This window comes from Xenopus laevis, chromosome 8L, assembly GCF_017654675.1.
Source record: "Xenopus laevis strain J_2021 chromosome 8L, Xenopus_laevis_v10.1, whole genome shotgun sequence".
In the NCBI taxonomy this organism is placed as follows: domain Eukaryota; kingdom Metazoa; phylum Chordata; class Amphibia; order Anura; family Pipidae; genus Xenopus; species Xenopus laevis.
Genome location: NC_054385.1, coordinates 115,184,636 through 115,211,442, shown reverse-complemented (window position 1 = coordinate 115,211,442; position 26,807 = coordinate 115,184,636). Strand labels below are relative to the sequence as shown.

The 26,807-nt window shown below is 38.4% G+C and overlaps 1 protein-coding gene across 1 annotated transcript in view; it reads right to left on the bottom strand.

Annotated features, from left to right (window-relative positions):
- The window catches only part of LOC108699031, a 204,830-nt gene that overhangs the window by 161,944 nt on the left and 16,079 nt on the right, over nucleotides 1–26,807 (bottom strand). The window contains exons 4-6 of the mRNA XM_041573941.1: nucleotides 16,958–17,269; nucleotides 12,489–12,800; nucleotides 4,421–4,735 (exon numbers count right to left, since the gene is read on the bottom strand). Of these exons, the coding sequence (XP_041429875.1) occupies nucleotides 4,421–4,735; nucleotides 12,489–12,800; nucleotides 16,958–17,269 (939 nt within the window). The remainder of the gene's footprint in view (nucleotides 1–4,420; nucleotides 4,736–12,488; nucleotides 12,801–16,957; nucleotides 17,270–26,807) is intronic.

Sequence of the window (26,807 nt, the reverse complement as noted above, 5' to 3'; positions counted from 1 at the left end):
CTGAATAGAAATATGAGTAATAAAAAGTAACAATACATTTGTAGACTTACAGAGTATTTGTTTTTTAGATGGGTCAGTGACCCCCATTTGAAAAATGGAAAGAGATTTAAGCTGAATGCAAATAATTTAAAAACAATATAAAACAAATAATGAATACCAATTTAAATGTTGCTTAGAATAAGCTATTCTATAATATACTAAAAGTTAACTTAAATGTGACCACCCCTTTAAGAACTTGAATTCGGCTATTCGCCACCTAAAACCTGACGAATTGCTGTTTAAATCAATGGGAGAGGTCCAGGGATCAATTTGGAGATGTTTGCAGCCTTCCTGACAGTCGAGTTTTTTTTTGGAGAAAAAAACTTGAATCAAGTTTTTAAAATTCGAATCAAATTTGATTCAAATCGAGTTTTAGGGTTGATTTAAATCATCTGAGTTTAAAAAAATTTGATTTTTTTAACAAATTTAGATTGGTGGAATTTATGGGAGTTTAGGGGTGTTTTTAAAAACTCACATGAATTTGAAATTCGACCTTTGATGAATGTGCCTCCCCATGTAAAGCCCTGAGACAGGAGCTGCCAGTAATAAACAGACCTTAGTTGCTGGAGGCTGCAGTTAGGTCTGTGCTGCGTCACTTATTAAAGACATAAAGAGATTTTCTAGATACATGTGGAAAGTGACAATTTCTCTTTCATTTCAAGAGAAAATGATCTGTTCACTTTCTGAGCATAAAATGTTACGGTATTAAGGGAATGTGTTTATCTTGTGTGGATCAGTTTGCTCATGCTGAATATGGATCTGACATAATGCCCAGGGTAAGACATTGTAAGACACACACACACCCTTTACACTTACAGGGGTTATTCACCTTCAACGTCCAAATCTTATGAAACCACTAAAAATGCTCTCATTGTGTTAGAAAACCCATTTGCCATCAAAAAAGTAAAAAGGTCATTGTAAAAGCAAGTTTATATACCATTTAAATCTGTCCTTCTCCTGTCTCTCTAATCAGTTTTCTGAAGGATGGGAGTGGCCTGTTTTATACCTGCACTTCCTATATGATTACATCATCACTCCCAGGCTTTGCTCTTACTTGGTTCTTATTGGACATTGATACTGCCGTCCCCTTGTAATTCATTGGTTGCTGGTGCACTTGTAAGCAGTCACATATATTCAAAGGCCATTGGTTAATTTCTCCCTTACATTGGCTGCTATCTTGTGTGCATTACTTTAGAGTCTCAAAAAGACCATCATATCCCCAATCTCACACATTTTTACTATGCAAATAAGCAATTACATTAATGGACATGTAAACTCTATAAACCCTTACTATGTCATTAAATTGGGCACATATTACTCACACAAAATGCATCATTGTCTCTGTATTTTTCCCCTTCGTTAGTCTGCACTGTAGTGTTTTCCTGAATACAAGATCCGCTTCAACCAGGCGGACATTTTTTCAACCATCAGCTACATCATTATTTATTTTTGTATATCCAGCCACGCCTGATGACCTTGCTCAGAAGTTTTGTTTTGTTATGTAACTTTATTAAGTATGTGTAATCCCACTCATTTATACATGTAACCCCACTCACTCATATGCATAATCCCATTCACTCATACATGTAATCCCACTCCCTCGTATGCATAATCCCACTCATACATGTATTCCCACTCACCCATGTATGTAATCCCACCCACTCATATGCATAATCCCACTCATACATGTAATCCCACTCACTCATATGCATAATCTCACTCATACATGTAATCCCAATAATACATTTAATCCCACTCAATCATACATGCTTGTAACTCTATGCAGAGGCAACAGAAGCCACCAATGCAGAGAGAAGTGCAAATCTGCTCAATAATGTTCCTAGTACATACTTGGCAGATAGAGCCCTTGTCTGCCAGCATATACAGTGTGTGTGCTTGGCAAACAAAGTGTTAAAGTACAGGGCTCCACTGAGAACTGCAAACGCAGGTAGTACGGTATTCTTTGGGGGAAGCAGGTCTATGCAATTTGCTTTGGAGATTTGCTGCAATTTTTAGTGCAGAGAAGGATGCAAATGCAAAACACAGAAGTGATCTACCATGTTTTTTGCATGCACAGTACATAATGCTCCTGCAATGTATCTACTGCAAATGCACCAGACTAGAACAGAGGACATTTTGGAGGAAGAATAAGAATGGTGGTGTTTTAGGAGAAATAATTTACCTTTACTGATGAAAGATGTGGTAGATCCTGACAATGGCAACCTACTAAAATGGCCCGAGTTTAGAAGACAGAACAACCTGAAGCCAGGAGACCACTCTAATTACATGTTTATCAAGAGTGGATTGGTTGGAGTCAAAAATAAAGAATCTTTTGCTCTTCAGAAACACTGGCTTACTAGGTCATTAGTAGATTTTCTTGATAATTCCAATTTAATCAACATTAACAGGGATGGGCGAATTTGACCTGTTTTGCTTCGCCAAAAATTCACCGCAGGCGAAATGTAGCAGACGCCCAAACTGTTTTGACGCGCGTCTTTTTTTTTTTGACGCACGCTGCCATACGAGTCTATGGGCGTCATTTTTTCGGCGAAACAAGGCGAAAAAATTCGCCCATCCCTAAACATTAATCTCATTTCTCAAAAACTTTGGTCTGCAGGAAATGTGAAAAATCATCCTCTCAAGTAAGTGGCTGAAAACTGGTCTGGCTACTTACATACAACAATTACTCCTTCCCAACTCTCATATTCTATTAGTAAATATAACAAGTATTTGGTGTCTGAAAATTGGAGCGTTCAGCACTTTGGGAAATTGTATAAAAAGTCTTTGTGTGGGCTCTCAGACCATTTTGCTCAAAATGTAACCAAACTAGATGTGAACTTATTTCACTACTTATGGGACTGTCCAAAAGGGAACAAGGTATGGTTATCCTTGGAAAAGTTTTTGTCTCTAAAACTAAAGCTTAAAATTAAACTATGCCCAAAATCTGCACTATTACATCTGGACTCTCTAAGACCAGGTCTGAAGAATCAACCTAATTCACAGAAGGATTTATTGTCAAACCTAATTTTGCTGTTTACAGCTGCTACAAAAACAACCAAAATTCTTAAATTGGCTGTCCAAGTCCACTCCTTCAATGACTGACATCCTATCTCTTCTAAACTAACTTTGTTGGCAAGAAGCAATAAGGATAAAATCAGCACATACAGAGAGCATTTTAGGACATCCTGCTGCTCAATACCTGTCTTGCATGTGATGTCCTATGCCTTCTGAATGGGGCATTGGGTGCTTTTAACGTCACTCGTCGTCCAATTCTGCAGTCACACCTCCGTCCTCTACCCTCCCTTCTCAGCCGACGGTCAAGCTAACTCCACCTTCATCCTTCAGCCCTCAGCCCTCAACCTTCAGTCCTCTTCTGAGGGCTGAGGGCTGAAGGCTGAGGGTGGAGTTAGCATGACTGATGGCCAGGCCTGGACTCAAAATAGGCCCTGGCATTTCAGGTACACAGAGGCCCAAACAGGCCACACAGCAGCCCAAACAGCCCCCACCAGCCCAATATACAGTGACTTTATATGGCAACTTACAGCAGCCCCTCTGGCATTTGCCAGAACCCACAGATTGCCAGTCTGGGCCTGCTGACAGTTGAGAAGGGAGGGTAGAGGACGGAGGTGTGACTGCAGAATTGGATGACGAGTGACGGTAAAAGCACCCGATGTGCCATTCAGAAGGCATAGGACATTGCAGGAAGGAAGGGTATTTTGCCGCAGGATGTCCTAAAATGCGTTCCGTACCTTCACACAGCAGCTCCCTCCTTCCTCCTCCAACCCCACACAAGCCTGTTCCCCCCGCACCCTCCTCTTCCCCCCTGTGAAAATGACACACTGTCCTCAACAAACACAAAGAGCTAAACATTCACCTCCATCAAGTCAGCCCCTTCACATAAGAAACGTCTCTGTACATACATACTGCCACACCAAGTCCCACCAGAAGACTTCTCCTCTTCTCATACGCTGGCCCTGCCCCGCCATACAGAGCCGTGTGTATGCAAATGAACCACACTGACTAGGGATGAGAAGCAGACTGACAGGAGAATCAACCAATCAGAGTTAAGCTTCAGAAACTGCCTGCGTGTGTGCACTTCCTGCTTCTGCCAGGAGTGTGTATGATGTAAATAAGGAAGTACAACAGTCACTGTAGCATTTTTGGGGGTCAGCGACCTCCCCCCCCAACAGGGGGCCCATGATGAAAGGACCCCATCTGCAAAGGGATCCATCTGAGGTGAATATCTCATCAACTGCACATTTTTTGTTAAACATTTATATGGCAAAGCTTGTTATTTTTACAGGAACTGTTACATTTTTGAATGTTATATGAAGGTGGACAACCCCTTTAATATTTCATAATATTGTTGAAAATGTTGTACCTGAGCAGATCACTCCTGCATCTTCATTATGACCACAGGCAAATATCCCCCCTGGTACGGAATCACAGTCCCATAGATAGGATTCATTTCCTCTGCACCGTACTACTTCCCACCAAATCCTCCCGGTACCTGCACCATGATGTGCCCCAGTAGTAGCACTGATGGCACGGCCACATCCCAACTGTCTGCAAACCACATCAGCAGCATTGTTATCCCAGCCAGCGCTGCACACTGTACCCCACTCTCCTTGGAGATAAACCTCTACTCTTCCTTCACATGGACTTGCACCATTCCGTAGTCTGAGGTTCTTGTTTCCTTCAAAAGACAAGGGGAAATATAAAAGATGTAAAAAAAAAAAAAGGCTTTTTATTAGTGACATGGGAAAAACAGTAAAGCTCCTTCTTTGGCATTCAAGAAATCTGTCATAATTTAACATATACAGATATACACAGACATTTATACCCCTGACATTACTCAGAACCAAATACAAATGTGAAATAGGCCTAATAATGAGTGATACTCAGCCTCAGAAACTGAAAACAAGTATAATGACGGCAGGTCACACTGGGCCAGAGGGACATGGGGAAAAACCCAGTGGGCTCCCAACCCTCGTGGGCCCCGCCAGCTAGAGTTGCCACCCGGGCCAGTATTTTACCGGCCTAGCCGGTAAAACACCTGCCAAGGCCGGGGCCGGTATTACAAATTTACCGGCAATGCAATTGCCGGTAATTTGTAATACCCTTTAAAAAAAGCCCCTGGCCTGCCCCCAATTCGCAAAGAACTTACCTTTTTTCCAGCGCCGTGGACGTCTCTGCGATGTTGCTCTGCCCCTTTTGCGGCACACCGCGTAGCTCCGCCCCATTTTTTGCGTCACGGATCGCCCCCTTTTGGTACCCGTCCCCCACTGGCCGGTAATATTTTTTAGTAAAGGTGGCAAACCTACCGCCAGCCCAGATTGGCAGAGCTGCTTCTTGTCTAAGCTCCTTTGTGACCTCCCCCAGCCCAATTGCAGCTGAAATGAAGAAGGGATGTGCTGGGGGGAGGGGCTAGTAAAGCCGATTTCTATTGAGATCTTAAAAACAGAGCAGGAAATAACACTTCGTACTTGTCTATGACTATACATTAGGCATTGATAGAACAGTCTCTGTTCTTGTAGTTGAATTATTTGCTGTTTTCTTCTGACTCTTTCAAAAAAACAATTCCTCTGTAAGGCTGCAAATGTATTATTGCTACGTTTTATCATTCATCTTTCTATTCAGACCCCTCCTATTCATATTCCAGTCTCTTATTCAAATCAGTGCATGGTTGCTAGGGTCATTTTAATCCTAGCAACCAGATTGCTGACATTGCAAACTGGAGAGCTGCTGAATAAAAAGCTAAACAACTCAAAAGCCACAAACAAAATATGAAAACCAATTTTAAATTGTCGCGGAATATCCCTCTCTACTTAATACTAGAGGAGGAGTGTCATTAGCTGTACAGGGGCTTCCTCACCTAAGGAACTATTACCACCAATGGTCACGTGTAATGCCTGAAGTCTCTCCACTACACTTCTCCAGACATAAATTCGCTAGGACAATGATAATTTACTAAAATGTTACATCCAGGGTGCCGACCGCTGGCGAATTTTCGCTAGCGTTACTTCGGCAATCAAAGCGAAGATGCGATAGCGTTCAATTCTTCCTATCACAACTTTGTTAGAGGTCTTCACTCAGGCTAATTTGCATATGGTGGTAAATTTAAGGTGGAATGGACATATAACTGTATGTTGCAGGAAATACATTACATTAAACAAGTCCAAGGAACCTTAATAAAGAAAATAAAGTTGTTATAATGCCCTACACAGGCTATCACTCTGAAAAAAGGAAAAGACGCCAGCGTTTTGCGGGATTTAGAAACTTTTTCAACTAAAAATATGATGTAAGTAACAGAAGATTGAGGAAGATCTATACACTCCAGTGCACTTAGTCTGGTCTGAACTGGAGAAGCCAAATCTGGTGAAAGAGGTAACATTCGGTAAAATCTGCATCTTAGTGAATTTGCGGAGTAACGCCCATTCGCCAGAGCGAAAAGTCGCCTGGTGTTAAAGTGCGAATAACCGCTGAATATCTCCTTCACTAGTGAAATGACACCTACGCCCGTTAGTAAATCGGCCCCTTTATATTTACCCCTTTACAAGCCCCATCCAGTAGAAGCACTGTAAATAATATTCTTGCACATCTTTATATACCAATATAATGTGGATAATGTAGCCACAAATAATTTCTACGCTTGCTTTCTGCTTATTTCAGCACTAGCAGGAGCTTTTTGGTAGAAGTGGTGAAGTAAATAGCCGGCTTGTTTCTTGGATGAAGAATGTATTTAAAGGAGAAGGAAAGGCTAAAATTAAGTAAGCGTTACCAGAAAGTCTATGTAAATACACCAGTAAACCCTCACAGTAATGCTGCTCTGAGTCCTCAGTCAAAAGAAACACCACATTTCTTTCCTTCTATTGTGTACATATGGGCTTCTGTATCAGACTTTCTGTTTTCAGTATAAACCTCCAGCTATGGACTTGAGCATGCTCAGTTTGCTTCTCTCTCCCAATCCTCCTCCATTTCCCTTTTCCTCCTCCGCCTCCCTGCTGTAATCTGAGCCCAGAGCTATGAGTGAGCAGGGAGAGACTCAGGCAGGAAGTGATGTCACACCAAGCTAATATGGCAGCTGCTATCCTAAATAAACAGAGTTTCTAGAGCTGTTTACTACTCAATTTATTCTGTTAACTGCTTTAGTAGCTTTCCTTCTCCTTTAAGGATATATTACTTATCACCAGCTCAGTCAAGTATTATTGCCTTTAATGGGTAATATTGTCATACGCATTTTCTGCCAGTTTACGTTGCCTACAATTTTTTGGGGGCAGTGATTCACATTCATGTAAGTGAAACATTTGATTCAAGTGGCCAAATTATCAAAGTACTTATAAAGTACATCCCCCCATGCCAAAATTCATAATTAATAATGACATTTGTTACTAATTACTAATTTTAATTTGTTTAACAACATTTCAGTCTCTAGTATAATGCAGGCTATATGAGAACATCCACTGTGACTGGAAGAAAGGAGATTTCAGAATACGAAGGGAAAGTATCAGGCAAAGCTAAGCTACGAGTAAATTGAGGCTTCTCTATCATAAAAGTGGGCGCTAAATCGATGATTAAAATTCTCATGTGCTGGTTTCTGAGCTGTCAGACTCTGAATTAATTATTATTAATCAACTTTTAATTACATTTTTACTTGTATATTCTATATATTCTGTACATGGTGCTTCCCTGCTAATGGGCCGTGGTTGACTTGAACTGGTATAGAAACGCAAAGCCCTATTTATCATGTAAAATGATTCACAGTTTTTGGTCACCATTGTATAACACTGCATGATAAACAGGCCCCATAATATGCAGTATTTTCTTTGTTAAGCTTTAGCTCTCCTTTAATAATTATAAAAGAAGTACTTTCTACTCATGTCATTTAGTAGAACTAGGAATAAGAACCAGCTGTAACATCCTTATATGTTTCATAAATGTGTTATTTAGTGTTATTGTTTAGTTTTATTTAAAGTATCACTTTGGGGCAGATTTACTAAGCTCGAGTGATGGTTCGAATTTCAAAAAGTTCGAATTTCAAAGTACATTTTTGGGTACTTTGACCATCGAATAGGCTATATTCGACAATTCGACTTCGATTTGAACGTTTCGAAGTAAAAATCATTCGACTATACGACCATTTTTTAATCAAAGTACTGTCTCTTTAAAAAAAACTTTGACTTCATACTTCGCCAAATTAAAGCTACCGAAGTGCAATGTTAGCCTATGGGGACCTTCCAGAGCACCTTTATAATTTTTCTTTGATCGAATTAAAATCCTTTGATCGATCACTAAAAATCGTTTGCATCGTTCGATTTGAACGATTTAATCGCTCGATCGTTTTTTATTCGATCGTTCGTTTGATCGAATACGGATATTCGAAGTCGAGGGATTTCAATTCGAGGGTCGAATCTTTAACTTTTAAGTTTTTTTAATTTTGAAATTCGACCCATAGTAAATATGCCCCTTGGTATTCATTATTATAGCTATTTTAATTATCAGTTTATTTTGCACTTTAAATATACTGTACTTATTTATTGGTACATCTATTAATTGTGATCATTATTCATTCACTTATCAACTAACATTCATTTAGCGGATACCTGGCCGCTATTTTACTGGTCTGGCCAATAAAGATGATGGTTGATCCCAATGTTATTAATAGGGAAAAACAATATATATAGGAAGGCCGGTATTTTTTTCCAGGAAAAGGTGACAACCCTAGTAACAGATGGCTAAGGATGTTGCTGATTAAATTATTTTGAAGAAAAATTGATTTTGTGGTTTTCTGAGATTTACTAAAAAGGGGCTTTTATCACACTTAAAATACCTGTAAGTGGTAAATTCATTCCTGTACATTATTTACGGTTTGGAAACTTTTGATAACAGCATATACTGTACCCTGTTTAGAGCTGATATCAGACATTCATTTTAAAACTTGAAATGTCTCCATTGTACCCAAGAGCAGATATGTGATTTATTGCAGCATTTGTATTCTGGATTTCAAGAAAATTTGGCAATAATATAGTAAAATTGTTAATGCATAATTTGGAGTTTAATGTACGTTTTGTGTAAATATTTTATATTTTGCTTTTACAAAAAAACCTTTGACAAGTGGAGTAGAATGAGTATGTTCTGGTAATAAAGCTGTTGTGGGTTCAGTTTGATTTGGGAACAACTTGTTTTATTAAGAAATATAATAAATTAAACGCAAATTCTGAACAACCAATTTTAAATCATATATAGCTATGACTCATTTGCCCTTTATTTAAATCTCCCTGCAAAATTGTATTTACCCCCATGTATAGTAAAAAACACAATGTTTTCCCAGGTGCAGTAATCCATAGCAACCAATAAGATGTTTATTTTAAACACTTTATAAGTAAATGCTACCTGCTGATTGATATCTATATTTTACTAGACCTGTAGAAAACATTGCAGCTTTTATTACATAACCCATTAGGTCAGAATGTTATGCAGCTTGGTTTAGGGAAGCAACAAGGCAAACAGGTTTGGGGAGGCTTAGCCCACATACCCCCTTCCACTTTGGATAACAGAGCATCCCAGTACATAATTAAACACCTTAGGGACCCCTAATAAGTATTTCCAAATGCTAACCCTACTTTTTTCATCTCCCACAAACAGAGCAGAAAAGACAGAGTATGTCACACATAGATAAAGAATGGCAGCAGAGTATGGCACACACAGGGAGCATAGGGAAAGAAAAGTATGACACATGGAGAACAGGGCAGATAGAGTATGGCACACACAGAGAGCATAGGGAAGGCAGAGTATGACACACACAGGGAGCATAAAAAAGGCAGAGTATGACACACACACAGGTAGGATAAGAGCAGGGAATGCAACGTAGAGCAGACACAGCCAGAGTAGGGCAGGAAACAGGGAAATCTATCAGGACCATACAATGACTGATCAGGTGCAGGGCCACTCTTAAGATGAACAGTAAATAGTGTGCTATGTACAGTGACATAATGCAAGTGCTGCTCCTACAATCTGTATGTGGTGTGAAAATCTGAACAATGCTGGTGCTTACAGACTGAATAAAAGGTACAATGTAGGGTTCTACAGGTGTGAACAATAAATGGTTTTACATATGTGAACAATGCAGGGTCCTGTATGAACAATACAACACAGGACAGCCCTGATTTTAAATATAGGCTTGAATCCAATCTATGGACAGGGCTGCCTGTGTCCATGATGCTGCCTTCTGCACCTTATACCAGATTGCTTTATCTAGGGCAAGGTGCAGACTGCAGTGTAGTTAGTAAATCCTAGATGATTGCCAGTAAAAAAAAGCAAGCATGCTGACTTTAAAAATGTGATACCTAAGTTGAGTCATAGCCATCTCTTGCTGCAAAGTTTGCTGTCTCTGTTTTCTTACAGATACTTGCTTTGTCCCTTGGAAATAGCTGCCATCTCTTCTCCTAGCACCTTCATATAAAGGTTGTTCCCATCCCCTAAACATTGCTTCTTGTCTCCTTTCTCTCCATCTGCTTCAAATATAAAAATGCTTCAATGTACCATCTGTTGTTGCTGCTAATACTGCTATTTGATAGGACAAGAAAGATTTCTACATCACCACCCACTGTTAGAACCTGGTAATGGGCACTGGAGATGGGGCAAGGGTTTGACATGCTAAGAATAAATCTAAACATTGCTCCAGCCTATCAGAATTTCACCTCCAACATGCACATTAGGGGGCAGATTTATCAAGGATCGAATTGAAAATTTGAATTTGAATTTTCAATTTTTTTATGTTTAAAATTGTCAAATTCGAAAAGGGAGTTATTCAAATTCTAATCGAGTTTTTCAAAAAATTAGAATTCAATTTTCGAGATTTATCATACTCTGGGCATTTAAAGGGGTTGTTCACCGTTAAACTAACTCTTAGTATGATATAGAGAGTGATAGTGAGACAATTTGCAATTTGTTTTCATTTTTTATTATTTGTGGTTTTTGAGTTATTTAGCATTTTAGCAGCTATCCAGTTTGTAATTACAGCAATCCAGTTGCTAGGTTTCGAATTACCATAGCAACCATGCATTGATGGAGAGGCCCGAATAGAAAGATGAGTAATAAAAAGTAACAATAAATTTGTAGACTTACAGAGTATTTTTTTTTAGATGGGGTCAGTGACCTCCATTTGAAAACTGGAAAGAGATTTAAGCAGAATGCAAATAATTTAAAAACAATATAAAATAAATAATGAATTCCAATTTAAATGTTGCTTAGAATAAGCTATTCTATAATATACTAAAAGTTAACTTAAATGTGACCACCCCTTTAAGAAATTGAATTCGGCTATTCGCCACCTAAAACCTGCCGAATTGCTGTTTAAGTCAATGGGAGAGGTCCAGGGATCAATTTGTTTGCAGCCTTCCTGAAATCCAAGGTTTTTTTGGAGAAAAAAACTTGAATTGAGTTTTTAAAATTCAAATCAAATTTGATTCAAATCGAATTTTCGGGTTGATTTAAATCATCCGAGTTTAAAAAAATTTGATTTTTTTAACAAATTTAGATTGGTGGAATTTATGGGAGTTTAAGGGTGTTTTTAAAAACTCACATGAATTTGAAATTGGACCTTTGATGAATGTGCCTCCCCATGTAAAGCCCTGAGACAGGAGCTGCCAGTAATAAACAGACCTTAGTTGCTGGAGGCTGCAGTTAGGTCTGTGCTGCGTCACTTATTAAAGACATAAAGAGATTTTCTAGATACATGTGGAAAGTGACAATTTCTCTTTCATTTCAAGAGAAAATGATCTGTTCACTTTCTGAGCATAAAATGTTACGGTATTAAGGGAATGTGTTTATCTTGTGTGGATCAGTTTGCTCATGCTGAATATGGATCTGACATAATGCCCAGGGTAAGACATTGTAAGACACACACACACCCTTTACACTTAGAGGCACATTTATCAAGGGTCAAATTTCGTGGGTTAATAAACCCTCGAATTCGACCCTCGAATTTGAATCCTTCTAATTTGAATATCGATTTTGAAGGATTAAGTGCAAATCCTTCGATCGATATATCTAAGTAAAAATCATCCAATCGAATGATAAAATCCGTGGGATCGAACGATTTGAACGATTTTAATCGATCGATCAAAGGATTTTTCTTCGATCAAAAAAAGATTAGAAAAGTGCTGGGGAAGGTCCCCATAGGCTAACATTGTACCTCGGTAGGTTTAAAGTTGCGAAGTATGAATTCGAAATATTTTTTAAAGAGACAGTACTTAGACTATGTAATAGTCGAACGATTTTTACTTTGAATCGTTCAAATCATTCGATTCGATCGAATTTGACCCATTCGATGGTCGAAGCACCCAAAAAAATACTTCAAAATTCGAATTTTTTATCATTCGAATTCTTCACTCGAGCTTAGTAAATGTGCCCCTTAATATTTCATAATATTATTGAAAATGTTGTACCTGAGCAGATTACTCCTGCATCTTCATCATGACCACAGTTGTTCTCCCCTGGGCGGGAATTACAGTCCCATAGATAGGATTCAGTTCCTCTGCACCGTACATTATCCAACCAAATCCTCCCGGTACCTGCACCATGATGTGCCCCAGTAGTAACATTGATGGCACGGCCACATCCCAACTGTCTGCAAACCACATCAGCATCATTGTTATCCCAGTGACTGCTGCACACTGTACCCCACTCTTCCTGCTGATAAATCTCTACTCTGCCGTCACATGGACTTGCACCATTCCGTAGTCTGAGGTTCTTGTTTCCTTCAAAAGACAAGGGGAAATATAAAAGGTGTAAAAAAAAAGGCTTTTTATTAAAAGATGTAAAAAAAGGCTTTTTATTATTATTTCTGAGAAAAAAACTTGAATCGAATTTTTAAAATTTGATTCAAATTTGATTCAAATTCAATTCGTGTTTTCAAGAGAAAATGATCTGTTCACTTTCTGAGCATAAAATGTTACGGTATTAAGGGAATGTGTTTATCTTGTGTGGATCAGTTTGCTCATGCTGAATATGGATCTGACATAATGCCCAGGGTAAGACATTGTAAGACACACACACACCCTTTACACTTAGGGGCACATTTATCAAGGGTCAAATTTCGAGGTTTAATAAACCCTCGAATTCAAATCCTTTGAATTCGAATATCGAATTCGAAGGACTTAACGCAAAGATCGAAGTAAAAATCGTTCGATCGAATTATAAAATCCTTCGAATCAGTCGATTTGAGCGATTTTAAGCGATCGATTGAAGGATTTTTCTTCGATCAAAAAAAGGTTAGAAAAGTACTGGGGAATGTCCACATAGGCTAACATTGTACCTTGGTAGGTTAAAAGTGGCGAAGTATGAAGTCAAAGTATTTTTTAAAGAGACAGTACTTCGACTATTACTTCGAATCGTTCGAATCATTGGATTATTATTATTATTAACATGTATTTATATAGCGCCAACATATTGCGTAGCACTGTAAAGTAAATGTGATTTTACAACTACATCACATGAATTACATATATAGAATATATGGAGTAACAAACATCACAATCAATACAGGTACAAAAAGGTGAGGAAGGCCCTATGCATAGGCATACAGTCTAAAGGGAAGGGAGTAATACACAAGGTGTGGGAGTGGGCAAGATCGAATTGAGTGGGTGAGAAATGTGGTATTGTATGTGGTGTTGCGTTTGGTAGTTAAGCAGAGTGAGGGTAGGCTTCTCGAAAGAAGTGCGTTTTCAGAGATTTCTTGAAAGCAGAAAGGTTGGGAGAAAGTCGGACAGACCGTGGGAGAGAGTTCCAGAGGAGGGGTGCAGCCCTTGCAAAGTCTTGAATGCGAGCATGTGAGGAGGTAATGAGAGAAGAGTTGAGTAACAGGTCAGTAGAGGAGCGTAGTAAGCGACTGGGTGAGTATATAGAGATGAGTTCAGAGATGTAGGGTGGGGCAGAGTTATGAAGTGCTTTGAAAGTCAGTGTCATTAATTTGAATTTGATTCTGAAAGGTAATGGAAGCCAGTGCAGTGATTGAAAGAATGGCGAGGCAGAGGAGGAGCGGTTGCTGAGGTGTATGAGCCTCGCAGCAGTGTTCATTATGGACTGGACAGGTGACAGTCTCTGGAGGGGGAGGCCAATTAAAAGAGAGTTACAGTAGTCTAGACGCGATATGATGAGAGATTTTTGCAGCGTCTTGGGTGATAAATTATCGTATTTTGGATATGTTCCTTAGGTGGAAGTGAAATGATTTAATAAGTGACTGGATATGAGGAGTGAATGACAGGGCAGAATCTAGGATAACCCCAAGGCACCGGCCTGGGGAGAGGGGGTGATAGTGGAATTGTTAACTATGATGGATACTTCCGGGATGTTACTAGTGTTAGTTGGAGGAAAGAGAACCATTTCAGTTTTAGAGAGGTTTAATTTTAGGTAGCGTTGCGACATCCAGGTAGAGATATCGGACAGGCAAGAGGAGACGCGAGTTAGGAGTTCTGGGTTGAGATCAGGAGATGAGAGATAGATCTGAGTATCGTCAGCATAGGTGGTAGTGGAAACCATACGAATTTATTAATTTGCAGAGGGAGGAAGTATAGAGGGAGAATAGTAATGGTCCCAGGACAGAGCCTTGAGGAACTCCAACAGAAAGAGGTAGGGGAGAAGATGATACTCCATTGTAGGAGACACTGAAGGAACGATTGGTGATGTAAGAAGAGAACCAGGACAGGGCTTTGTCACGAAGGCCAAGTGACTGGAGGGATTGGAGGTGGAGAGGGTGATTTACAGTGTCAAATGCTGCTGAGAAATCAAGCAGTATTAGTAGTGAGAAATGATTGTTGGCTTTAGCGGTTAAAAGGTCATTAGTTAGTCAAGTCAGGGCAGTTTCCGTGGAGCGTTGTGGCTTAAAACCAGATTGTAGGGGGTCCAGCAGGTTATTGTCAGAGAGGAATGAGGTTAGTCGGTTGTAGACTAGGCGCTCAAGTGAAAGGTAGCAGAGAGATAGGTCGGAGGTTGTCAAGATTGGAGGGATCAAGAGCGGGTTTTTTCAGAATGGGGCTGAAAGAGCATGTTTTAGTTGAGAAGGAAACAGTCCAGTTGAGAGCGAAAGATTAAATAGGTGAGTTAAGGCTTTGATTAGACAAGGATTGGTATTGCAGAGAAGTTGGATCAAGCGGGCAGGTGGTAAGGTGAGAAGAGGCCAGAAGCTTTGAGACTTCCTCATCAGTGACAGGGGTGAAGGAGCACAGGAGAGACTGGGGAGTGTGGAGGGAGGGTAGTGGAAGTCTAGGGGGTTGAGTAGTGTAATGTCCCTTCTGATAGTGTCAATTTTGTTTTTGAAGTGCTCCGCAATATCTTGAGCAGAGACAGATGTGCATGGAGGGGGGTGGAGAAGGGGAAAGGAGGTTGTTAAAGGTGGAGAAAAGTTGTGCTGGTTTTTTAGAAAGGGAGTTAATGAGTGAAGTAAAGTATGTTTGTTTGGCTTGGAAGAGGCTGGTGTTAAAGGAGCGCAGGGCAGATTTGTTGCTCCAAAAGTCTGATTCTGAGCGGGATTTGCGCCAGCGACGCTCAAGTGCACGTGAATGTCTTTGGAGCACTTTTGTATGAGCAGTATGCCAAGGTTGAAGTGGTTTGGGTCTAGAACGTTTCTTTTTTATTGGGGCAAGCTCATTTAGGGAAGTGGTGAGAGTACTATAGTAGACAGAGGTAGCCACATTAGGACATGAGATGGCTGAGATATTAGAGTGAAGAGAGTCAAAGGAAGAAGAGAGATGTGACACGTCTACAGCTTGCAAGTCACTGTAAGTACGTGTTTGGGGAATAGCAGGGGGTGAGGAGGGAGTTAGTGAGAGTTGAAATGTGAGCATATTGTGATCAGAGAGGGGAAATGGTGAGTTAGTAAAATTGGTGGTTGAACAGAGTCTGGTAAATATGAGATCCAGAGCATTACCATTGGAGTGAGAGGGGGAGTCTGAGTACAAAGATAAGCCTAGGGAGGAGGTTAGTGAAAGAAGTTTAGAGACAGAAGAGTTGTTAATGTTGTTAACGGGTATATTAAAGTCACCTAATATGATGGATGGGATGTTAGATTAAAGAAAGTAAGGAAGCCAGGCAGCAAAGTTGTCCAGACATTGTGCAGTTGGTCCTTGTGTCAATATATAACAGCAATGCAGAGTGAAACAGGAGAAAAGAGCCTAATGCAGTGAGCCTCAAATGAGGAGAATGATAGAGAGGGAACAGGTGGAAGAACTTTAAAAGTGCAGTGGGGAGAGAGAAGCAAACCTACCCCACCTTCAGGTCTGTTACCAGGTCTGTGAGTATGAGTAAGGTGTAGGCCCCCATAGGACAGGGCAGCAGGGGAGGCCTTGTCAGTAGGAGAAAGCCAGGTTTCAGTAAGTGCGAGTAGGTTAAAGGAATTTGCAATGAAATGGTCGTGTATAGCGGTGAGCTTGTTGCAAACAGATCTGGCATTCCAGAGAGCACAGGAAAGATTAACTGGGTTTTTGGTTATAGGAGTAAGTGTTCTGTACTGTTTGAAATTGCTCCGGAGAGAAGGAGCTTGTGATATAACTGGGATGGGGTAAGGGCCAGGGTTTGGGGAAATGTCCCCAGCTGCCAGCAATAGGAAGGAAAGATAGACTAAGTGAGAGTGGGATTTATAAGTCCTTAGTTTGTATGAAAAAGAGGAGTTTTGTGGAATAGCTAAACAGAGTACTTTATAAACTTCATGTGTGGAGAGGGAAGGAGAGGAGAGTAGAGAGGCTGAGATTTGTATAGAACTGGGATTTGCCGGAGGAGGTAGTGTTGAATTTGACCCATTCGATGGTCGTAGTACCCAAAAAAATACTTCGAAATTCGAATTTTTTATCATTCGAATTCTTCACTCGAGCTTAGTAAATGTGCCCCTTAATATTTCATATTATTATTGTAAATGTTGTACCTGAGCAGATTACTCCTGCATCCCGATTATGACCACAGATGTTCCCCCCTGGGCGGGAATTACAGTCCCATAGATAGGATTCAGTTCCTCGGCACCGTACATCATCCAACCAAATCCTCCCGGTACCTGAACCACGAGGTGTCCAAGTAGTAAAACAGACGGCACGACCACATCCCAACTGTCTGCAAACCACATCAGCATCTTTGTTATCCCAGCCAGCGCTGCACACTGTACCCCACTCTCCCTGGAGATAAACCTCTACTCTGCCTTCACATGGACTTGCACCATTCCGTAGTCTGAGTTTCTTGTTTCCTGCAAAAGACAAGGGGAAATATAAAAGATGTAAAAAAAAAAAAGGCTTTTTATTAGTGACGTGGGAAAAACAGTAAAGCTCCTTCCTTTGGCATTCAAGAAATCGGTCATAATTTAACATATACAGATATACACAGACATTTATACCCCTGACAATACTCAGAACCAAATACAAATGTAAAATAGGCCTAATAATGAGTGATACTCAGCCTCAGAAACTGAAAACAAGTATAATGACGGCAGGTTACACTGGGCCAGAGGGACATGGGGAAAAACCCAGTGGGCTCCCAACCCTCGTGGGCCCCACCAGCCCAGATTGGCAGAGTCGCTTCTTGTCTAAGCTCCTTTGTGACCTCCCCCAGCCCAATTGCAGCTGAAATGAAGAAGGGATGTGCTGGGGGGAGGGACTAGTAAAGCCGATTTCTATTGAGATCTTAAAAACAGAGCAGGCAGTAACACTTCAAACTTGTCTATGACTATACATTAGGCAGTGATATAACAGTCTCTGTTCTTGTAGTTGAATTATTTGCTGTTTTCTTTCAAATGTGGGTCACTGACCCCATCAAAAAAACAAATCCTCTGTAAGTCTGCAAATGTATTGTTATTGCTACTTTTTATCATTCATCTTTCTATTCAGACCCCTCCTATTCATATTCCAGTCTCTTGTTCAAATCAGTGCATGGTTGCTAGGGTCATTTTAATCCTAACAACCAGATTGCTGACATTGCAAACTGGAGAGTTGTTGAATAAAAAGCTAAACAACTCAAAAGCCACAAATGAAATATGAAAACCAATTTTAAATTGTCGCGGAATATCCCTCTCTACATCATACTAGAGGAGGAGTGTCATTAGCTGTACAGGGGCTTCCTCACCTAAGGAACTATTACTCCCAATTGTCACATGTAATGTCTGAAGTCTCTCCACAACACTTCTCCAGACATAAATTCGCTAGGACAATGATAATTTACTAAAATGTTTCATCCAGGGTGTTGGCAATCAAAGCGAAGATGTGCTAGTGTTCAATTATGCCTAGAGCAACTTCATTAGAGATCTTCACTCTAATTTGCATATGGTGGGAAATTTAAAGTGAAATGGCCATAAATGTTGCAGCAAATACATTACATTAAACAAGTCCAGGGAACCTTAATAAAGAAAATAGATTTGTTATAATCCCCTACACATGAGCCCAGTGTATAATCTATGTTCCATATGTTAGAAAATGTATGGGGGACCCCGGTTACCCAAAAAGATTTTAAACACTTTTACAGGTTAGCAGGAAAAGACAACAGCGTTTTTTGGGACTTAGAAACTTTTTCAACTAAAAATATGATGTAAGTAACAGAAGATTGAGGACGAGCTATGCTCTCCAGTGCACTTAGTCTGGTCTGAGAAGGCAAATCTGGTGAAAGAGTTAACATTAGGTAAAATCTGCATCTTAGTGAATTTGCGGAGTAACGTCCATTCGCCAGAGCGAAAAGTCGCCTGGTGTTAGAGTGCAAATAACCGCTGAATATCTCCTTCACTAGCGAAATGACGCCTGCGCCTTTACAGGCCCCATCCAGTAGAAGCACTGTAAATAATATTCTTGCACATCTTTATATACCAATATAATGTGGATAATGTAAGATAATGTGGCATCAAAACTCCTTCCTGAGGCCACATAACTAGCAAAAAATAATCAAGGAGGTCCCTAAGAAGATACAACTAGCCACAAGTAATTTCTACGCTTGCTTTCTGCTTATTTCAGCAGAAGTGGTCAAGTGAATAGCCGGCTTGTTTCTTGGATGAAGAATGTATTTAAAGGAGAAAGAAAGGTTAAAATTAAGTAAGCGATACCAGAAATGTTTATATAAATACACAAGTAAACCCTCACAGTAATGCTGCTCTGAGTCCTCTGTCAAAATAAACACAGCATTTCTTTCCTTCTATTGTGTACACATGGGCTTCTGTATCAGACTTCCTGTTTTCAGCATAATCCTCCTGGGCTAGGGCTTGAGCATGCTCAGTTTGCTCCTCTCTGCCTCTCCCCCTCCATTTTCCCCTTCCTCTGCCTCCCTGCTGTAATCGGAGCCCAGAGCTATGAGTGAGCATGGAGAGACTCAGGCAGGAAGTGATGTCACACACAGCTAATATGGCAGCTGCTATTCTAAATAAACAGAGAGAGTTTCTAGAGCTGCTTACTCAGGTATGGAAAAGCATTCTGCAAAATAAATATAGTCTTAATATAACTTGCACTATTGTGGCTAATCTATTGACAATAAACTGCTTTGGTAGCTTTCCTTCTCCTTTTAGGATAAATTACTTACCACCAGCTCAGTCAAGTATTATTGCCTTTAATGGGTAATATTGTCATACACATTTTCTGCCAGCTTACCTTGCCTACAATTTTTTGAAGGCAGTAATTCACATTCATGTAAGTGAAACATTTGGTTCAAGTGGCCAAATTATGAAAGTTCTTATAAACAAGTGTAGAAAAGAAGTTGGGGAGCACCTCCCATCAAGTCGGAGTCACGTGGTAATTCATAAGAGAACAAGAAAGAGAAAGAACTAATATGTCCACAAGCTCATATTTATACACCATTAAAACTTAACTTTTATTACTGATAAATAAGATAAAAAGGTCCAGTAATAATTAAAACATGGTTAGGACCGGGGAGACGGATTAACTTGGAGCAATGGGCTGGTGGTACGGATAAGTGGTAAATGTATTCTAGTGGAGGTCACCCCAAAACACTCTGTTTAAACACTATTCGGTTGGTAATAGGGGCGTAATAGGGGTAGTAGACTACATGCAATGTTATACAATCGCCCCCTTAAAAGCACATAACCCAAAGGGTTAGTGGGGCCTAAATCGGTGGAATTGTGTAAGTCGCTCACTTATTTAGCACCCCTGATGTGTACAACATTAGTATGGGTAGAGGTGCTGCTAATCGTTGGAGAGGCAGGCTTAGTAAATTCTAGAGATTGCGTCTCTATTGGTCATAAATATCTGTGCGATGCCGGCATTTTTTGCCTTTGACAAAGCCCATTAGATTTGGGTGAAACCCGCATACATTCCCCCCATGCCAAATGTATATTTAATAATTAATTTGTTACTAATTACTAATTTTAATTTGTTTAATTACATTTCTGTCTCTAGTATGATACAGGCTATATGAGAACATCCACTGTGAAGTGGAAGAAAGGAGGTTTCAGAATGTGAAGGGAAAGTATCAGGCAAAGCTGAGCTAAGAGTAAATTGAGGCTTGTCTGTAATAAAAGTGGGTGCTAAATGGCTGATTAAAATTCTCATGTGCTGGTTTCTGAGCTGTCATGTTTTTAGACTCTGAATTAATTATTAATAATGTTAATCAACTTTTAATCACATTTTTACTTGTATATTCTATATATTCTGTAAATGGTGTTTCCCTGCTAATGGGCCGTGGTTGACTTGAGCTGGTATAGAAACACAAAGCCCTATTTATCATGTAAAATGATTCACAGTTTTTGGTCGCCACTGTATAACACTGCATGATAAACAGGCCCCATAATATGCAGTATTTTCTTTGTTAAGCTTTAGCTCTCCTTTAATAATTATAAAAGAAGTAATTTCTACTCATGTCATTTAGTAGAACTAGGAATAAGTACCAGCTGTAACATCCTAATATGTTTCATAAATGTGTTATTTAGTGTTATTGTTTAGTTCTATTTAAAGTATCACTCGGTCGGTATTCATTTTTATACCTATTGTAATTATCAGTTTATTTTGCACTTTAAATATACTTATTTATTGGTACATCTATTAAAGGTGATCATTATTCATTTACTAATAAACTAACATTCATTTAGTGTATATGCTTACCACCTGGCCGGTATTTTACTGCCCTGGCCAGTAAAAATGATGGTTGATCCCAATGTTATTAATAGGGAAAAAAGGTGGCAAGTTGGCAACCCTATTAGCATTTGGTTAAGGATGTTGCTGATTAAATTATTTTGAAAAAAATTAGATTTTGTGGTTTTCTGAGATTTACTAAAAAGGGGCTTTTATCAAACGCAAAATACCTGTAAGTGGTAAATTCATTCCTGTACATTATTTTCGGTTTGGAAACTTTTGATCAGCATATACTGTGCCCTGTTTAAAGCTGATATCAGACATTAATTTTAAAACTTGAAATGTCTCCATTGTACCCAAGAGCAGATAGGTGATTTTTTGCAGCATTTGCGATTTGTATTCCAAGAAAATTTGGCAATAATATAGTAAAATTGTTAATGTATAATGGAGTTTAATGTATGTTTTGTGTAAATATTTTATTGGGGTTGGTAAAAAAACCTTTGACGAGTGGAGTAGAATGAGTATGTTCTGGTAATAAAGCTGCTGTGGGTTCAGTTTGTTTTGGGAACAACTTGTTTTATTAAGAAATATAATAAATGAAATGCAAATTCTGAAAAACCAATTTGAAATTATATATAGCTTAGACTCATTTGCCCTTTATTTAAATCTCCCTGCAAAATTGTATTTACCCCCATGTATAGTAAAAAGCACAATTTTTTTCCCAGGTGCAGTAACCCATAGCAACCAATAAGACATTTCTTTAGAACACTTTATAAGTAAATGCTACCTGCTGATTGATATCTATATTTTACTAGACCTGTAGAAAACGTTGCAGCTTTTATTACATAACCCATTAGGTCAGAATGTTATGCAGCTTGGTTTAGGGAAGAAACAAGTTTCCAATAATGGACAATGACCTTGAAATCAACCAGCCTGCAGTATATCACTGATATTCTCATCCATTTAGCAGCAAGAGGTATGGGATCTATTTTACAAAATGCTTGGGACCAGGGTTTTCCTGTAATTTGGATCAGCACCTTAAGTCTACAATAAGTCATTTAAACATTAATTAAAAAATAAATTGTATTATTTTGCCACAACTATGGGTTTGTGCTCCTTAGTTACCATCAAGTACAAGGTTCTGTTTTAGTATTACCGAAAAAATTAGAAATAGTTGCTAAAAAAATAAATGGACTTTATGGGAGAAGGCCCTCCCATTGTTTGGACAAACAGGTTTCAGATAAGAGATTTCATACCTAGACTATGAAATTTCCCTTTGCAGGAGACCAGATTGATTTTTTTTCTTATTTTATAGGACAGCCCTAGCCATTATGCCGCAGATTTATCAAGGGTCGAATTTCAAAGTAAAAAATACTTTTAAAGTAGACCATCGAATTGAAATACTACTTCATCGAATTTGGGTATCCTGCGGTCGAAATAAAATCGCTCGTTCGAACGATTAAATCCTTTGAATCAAACGACTGGAACGATTTTTTCGTACGATCGTACGATTTTACTTTGACTTCAAAAAACGTAGAAAAATACTGTAGAAGGTCCCCATAGGCTAACATAGCACTTCGGTAGGTTTACTTTGGCAAAGTATTGAAGTCAAGGTTTTTTTTAAAGAGACAGTGCTTCGATTATCGAATGGCCGAATATTTAAACTATTTTACATCAAATCGAATTCGAAGTCGAAGTCGTAGTATCCTATTCGATGGTCGAAGTATCCAAAAAATTACTTTGAAAATTCCCTCGAATTTACTTCGACCCTTGAGAAATCTGCCCCTATATGTTATTATACGTTATTCTATTAAACCGGTGAATAATGTTAGTTTTGAAGGCTTAGATTGAACTAGAGGGAACATTTTTTGCATTAAATCTCAATTCTAAACTCTACATTGCCGAATATCTGTCCACAGATATTTGGCTGTTTATCTACACCTGCCTTTCATAATGTGTATTCTGTAGATTTAATAATACACTTGCAATTTTGACATTCATTTATGACAGAATGTGTGATTATTTTAAATTCGATTTGTCATAAAGTGCTTTTCACTTATAATCCATGAGTCCCCAAATTGTATTCCGTTATCTGTATATTTAAAATTTAGTTTTGCCTATACCTTTATACCTTAATTCTGAGTGTAACTGTAACACTTAGAAGCCTATTTACTATACTGCATAAAAAAAAACAAAAAAACAATGCAGCTGTCTAAAATAAATGGCAAATTTATCAAGATGTATGTTTTATTTTATAGCACTGATCACCGGATTTGATGCCATTATTTTACACCCCTACAAACCATGAGTAATCCATTCAAGACGATGGAAAATTTCAAGCTGAAAGTAATGAGAAAAAATCATGGAAACATTTGTGAGGTATATAGTTCATATTTTCTTACAGCATTTTCTACCTCTGCTTTCCTTTACACTGGATTTTTAAAAAGAGTTTTGTGGTCACTGAAAATCAATACACAACTCAATAAGTACAGAACACTGTGATGCCTGGTGATGTGTCGTGTATTAGGCCAACATTTTTATACACAGCATAATAAATACATAATGAGACCAAATATTGCCTAGTGTATAGAATGTTTAAGTACTGTTGCTAAAGAAAATAGCATTTGAGATAAAATTTTGTATTTTTTTACAGGTAATTTTAAATTAGAGAATCTGTAAATAAAACTAATAGTTTGTTTTCTAAAGTTAAAAAAAACTTTCATTAATGACAATAGCATTAAATTGCAATAATGGAAGGATATTGCTCGTGAACATGTAATATACCTAGCTACTATAGCACGGGTATTGGACCTGTTATCCAGAATACTCAGGTCCCGGGGTTTTCTGGATAACAGATCTTTCCATAATTTGGATATTTATACCATAAGTCTACTAGAAAATCATGTAAACGTTAAATAGACTCAATAAACTGGTTCTGATTCCAGTATGAATTAATTGTATCTCAGTTTGGATCAAGTACAAGCTACTGTTTTATTATTACACAGAAAAAGGAGATAATTTTTAGAAATTTGGATTATTTTATTATAATGGAGTCTATGGGAGATATTCATTCCGTATTTCGGAACTTTCTGTATAATGAGTTTCCAGATAATGGATCCCATACCTGTACTAATCTATAGTGATAAAATAGATCTTTAGATACAGGTAATATGAAACAAAAGGAAGACAAAAATAAATATCAGTGTATAATATATTCCTATACTTTGACAAGGATTAACATGGTGCATTATATCATTATAATACACAAAAGCTGTGAATATCTTGTAAATTATATCCTTATAAACGGTGAGTTCTGATGTCATCAGTTATAAACGGTGAGTAGTGATGTAATTTCTGTCACATGACTGACTGAAACTTGTGTATTATAATAAATAAAGTACCCCCAGTTGTAAAATATGAGGATATTATAAGTTACCTCGGAGTTCCATGACCTGTATAAAAACACGAGGCCTTCGGCCTCGTGTTTTTATATGGTCATGAAACTCCTCTGTAACTTATAATATCCTTATATTTTACAAGAGGGGGTACTTTATTCACTATATATTATCTGTGCAGTTGACACAACTAATGTGGAACATGATAGTAGTAAACAAGACATGTATTTTATTTATTTACTTATAAAAACTAAAGAGAATCCTAGTACTCAGATTTGTGCCTACGTATCAACAATATATAGAATTCATTGCACCATGAAATTCTCTGTAAGTTCTAGAATTTGGGATATGATGCAAAAACACTATCAGAAGGTAGATAGGCATGAATTATAAGCCAGGGACAAGCTCTCTGCTAAATATGACTTACCTTGGCCATCAGTGAATACAGATAATAAGGCAGTAAAATAAATGAATCCTTCCCATGCCATTTCTTTGTTACATTTAGCAGAGGAGACCAAGTGTTTGAGATCCTCAAAGGAACAGCATCAAACTCACCTCCCAACAATGTGACAGTTGCTTTCTACATACAAAGGGTTGGGCCTCCATCAGTGACGTCTGTTCTGTTCTCCATGTGGTGTACCCCATTTAATGAAAAGCCTAATATAGAATTATCCCACTTCCTCTTCTTTTCTCTTATACACATTTCCATTTTATTTTTATTCATATTATCTTTTATCATCAGTGCTTTGTTTTATTTTTAACTCTCAAACAGCAAACGACTCGCTGCAGCACTGAGACAATGAACAAATAAAGTCATGCCTACAGGAATATATTATTATTTTTTACAAGTACAGAACCCATCTATTACAAGCAAGTTGTGCCTGAAAATGGACTTCTTGGTCATCTTTAACCATTTCCACCCACATGGGACTCTGGTTAGTCGCTGCTTTGTGGTAAGTTACTACAATTACATCTCTCACAGATGTTTCTTCTTTCCCATCATAGGAGTAGACAGAACAATTTCACAGGAGCCAAAAGACTCATAATTATAAAAAAGTGAAACTAGATCTGGTTTGCCATAGTGAATTCTGCGTCCCTCTATTCCTTTGTATGAAATTTCGAGGGACACAAATATTTTTCATCTATAATAAATAAAACAAGTAAAGAAGGGAAGTCCACCAGGACTTAAATTATAGTTTGACCATGTCCCTTGGAAAAAGTGAATAAGAGGAATTTATCTGTGACAATTGAATTTTTTAAAATTAAAGGTCATTTAAAGTAAAACCATATTTTTGAAGCAATTCTTGATCACTCTAGTTTCTTTTATTATGGGGATTCCAGAACTATACACAGTACAAACGAGGGCTCATTTACGGCCACAAATGCAGTAAGAAAAGTGCAATTTTTCAGGGCAAGTTTTTTCTCACCATGCAGTGTGTTTTGCCAGAATTCTGGTTTTATTGCTGCTGCAAAGAGGCAATGCTTTTGACTAAACTGTGTTGTGACTACTGGAATTTCCATCCAATATACAATTAACATGACTGCATTTGTACTTCATCACTGATAGGGCTCAGTTGTGCTGAAATTTTCTGAAGTCTGTTTAGCACTGCTTCTAGTGTTCTCCATTCAAGTTATGTGGGCAGCCTATTCTTTCAGCGCAACTGAAATTTGGTGATTGACACGGAGCACTGATGGAACCCCTGAGTTATATATATGACAAATATGACAGGTGCAAAAACTTTTGTTAGCCTAAGAAATTGTAGCCCTGATTTTAATATAGCTGTTGAGTTGTATCTCCACAATGAACATAGAATTAACATAATAAGTTAGGTTAAAAAAAACCACATCTTTCAAGTTCAAAATTTTAAATCTATATATGTATATAACCTGCCTGACTGCTAGTTGATCCAGAGGAAGGCAAAAAACCCATCTCTCCAATTTTGCCTCAGAGGGGGAAAAAATTCCTTCCTGACTCCAAAATGGATCAACTTGTACTATGAGCTATCTCCCATAACCCTGTATTCCCTCACTTGCTAAACACCATCCAACCCCTTCTTAAAGCTATCTAATGTATCAGCCTGTACAACTGATTCAGGGAGAGAATTCCACATCTTCACAGCTCTCACTGTAACAAACCCCTTCCCAATATTTAGGTGGAACCTCCTTTCTTTTAATCGGAATGGGTGCCCGCTTGTCAGCTGAAAAGACCTACTGGTAAATAAAGAATTTGCGAGATTATTAGAGAGAGAAGTTCCAGAAGTATTTTCTAAAAGTGCTGTTGATGAATATCTGGTACCACATCTTTAACCAATGTATACCAATTGTAATTAAC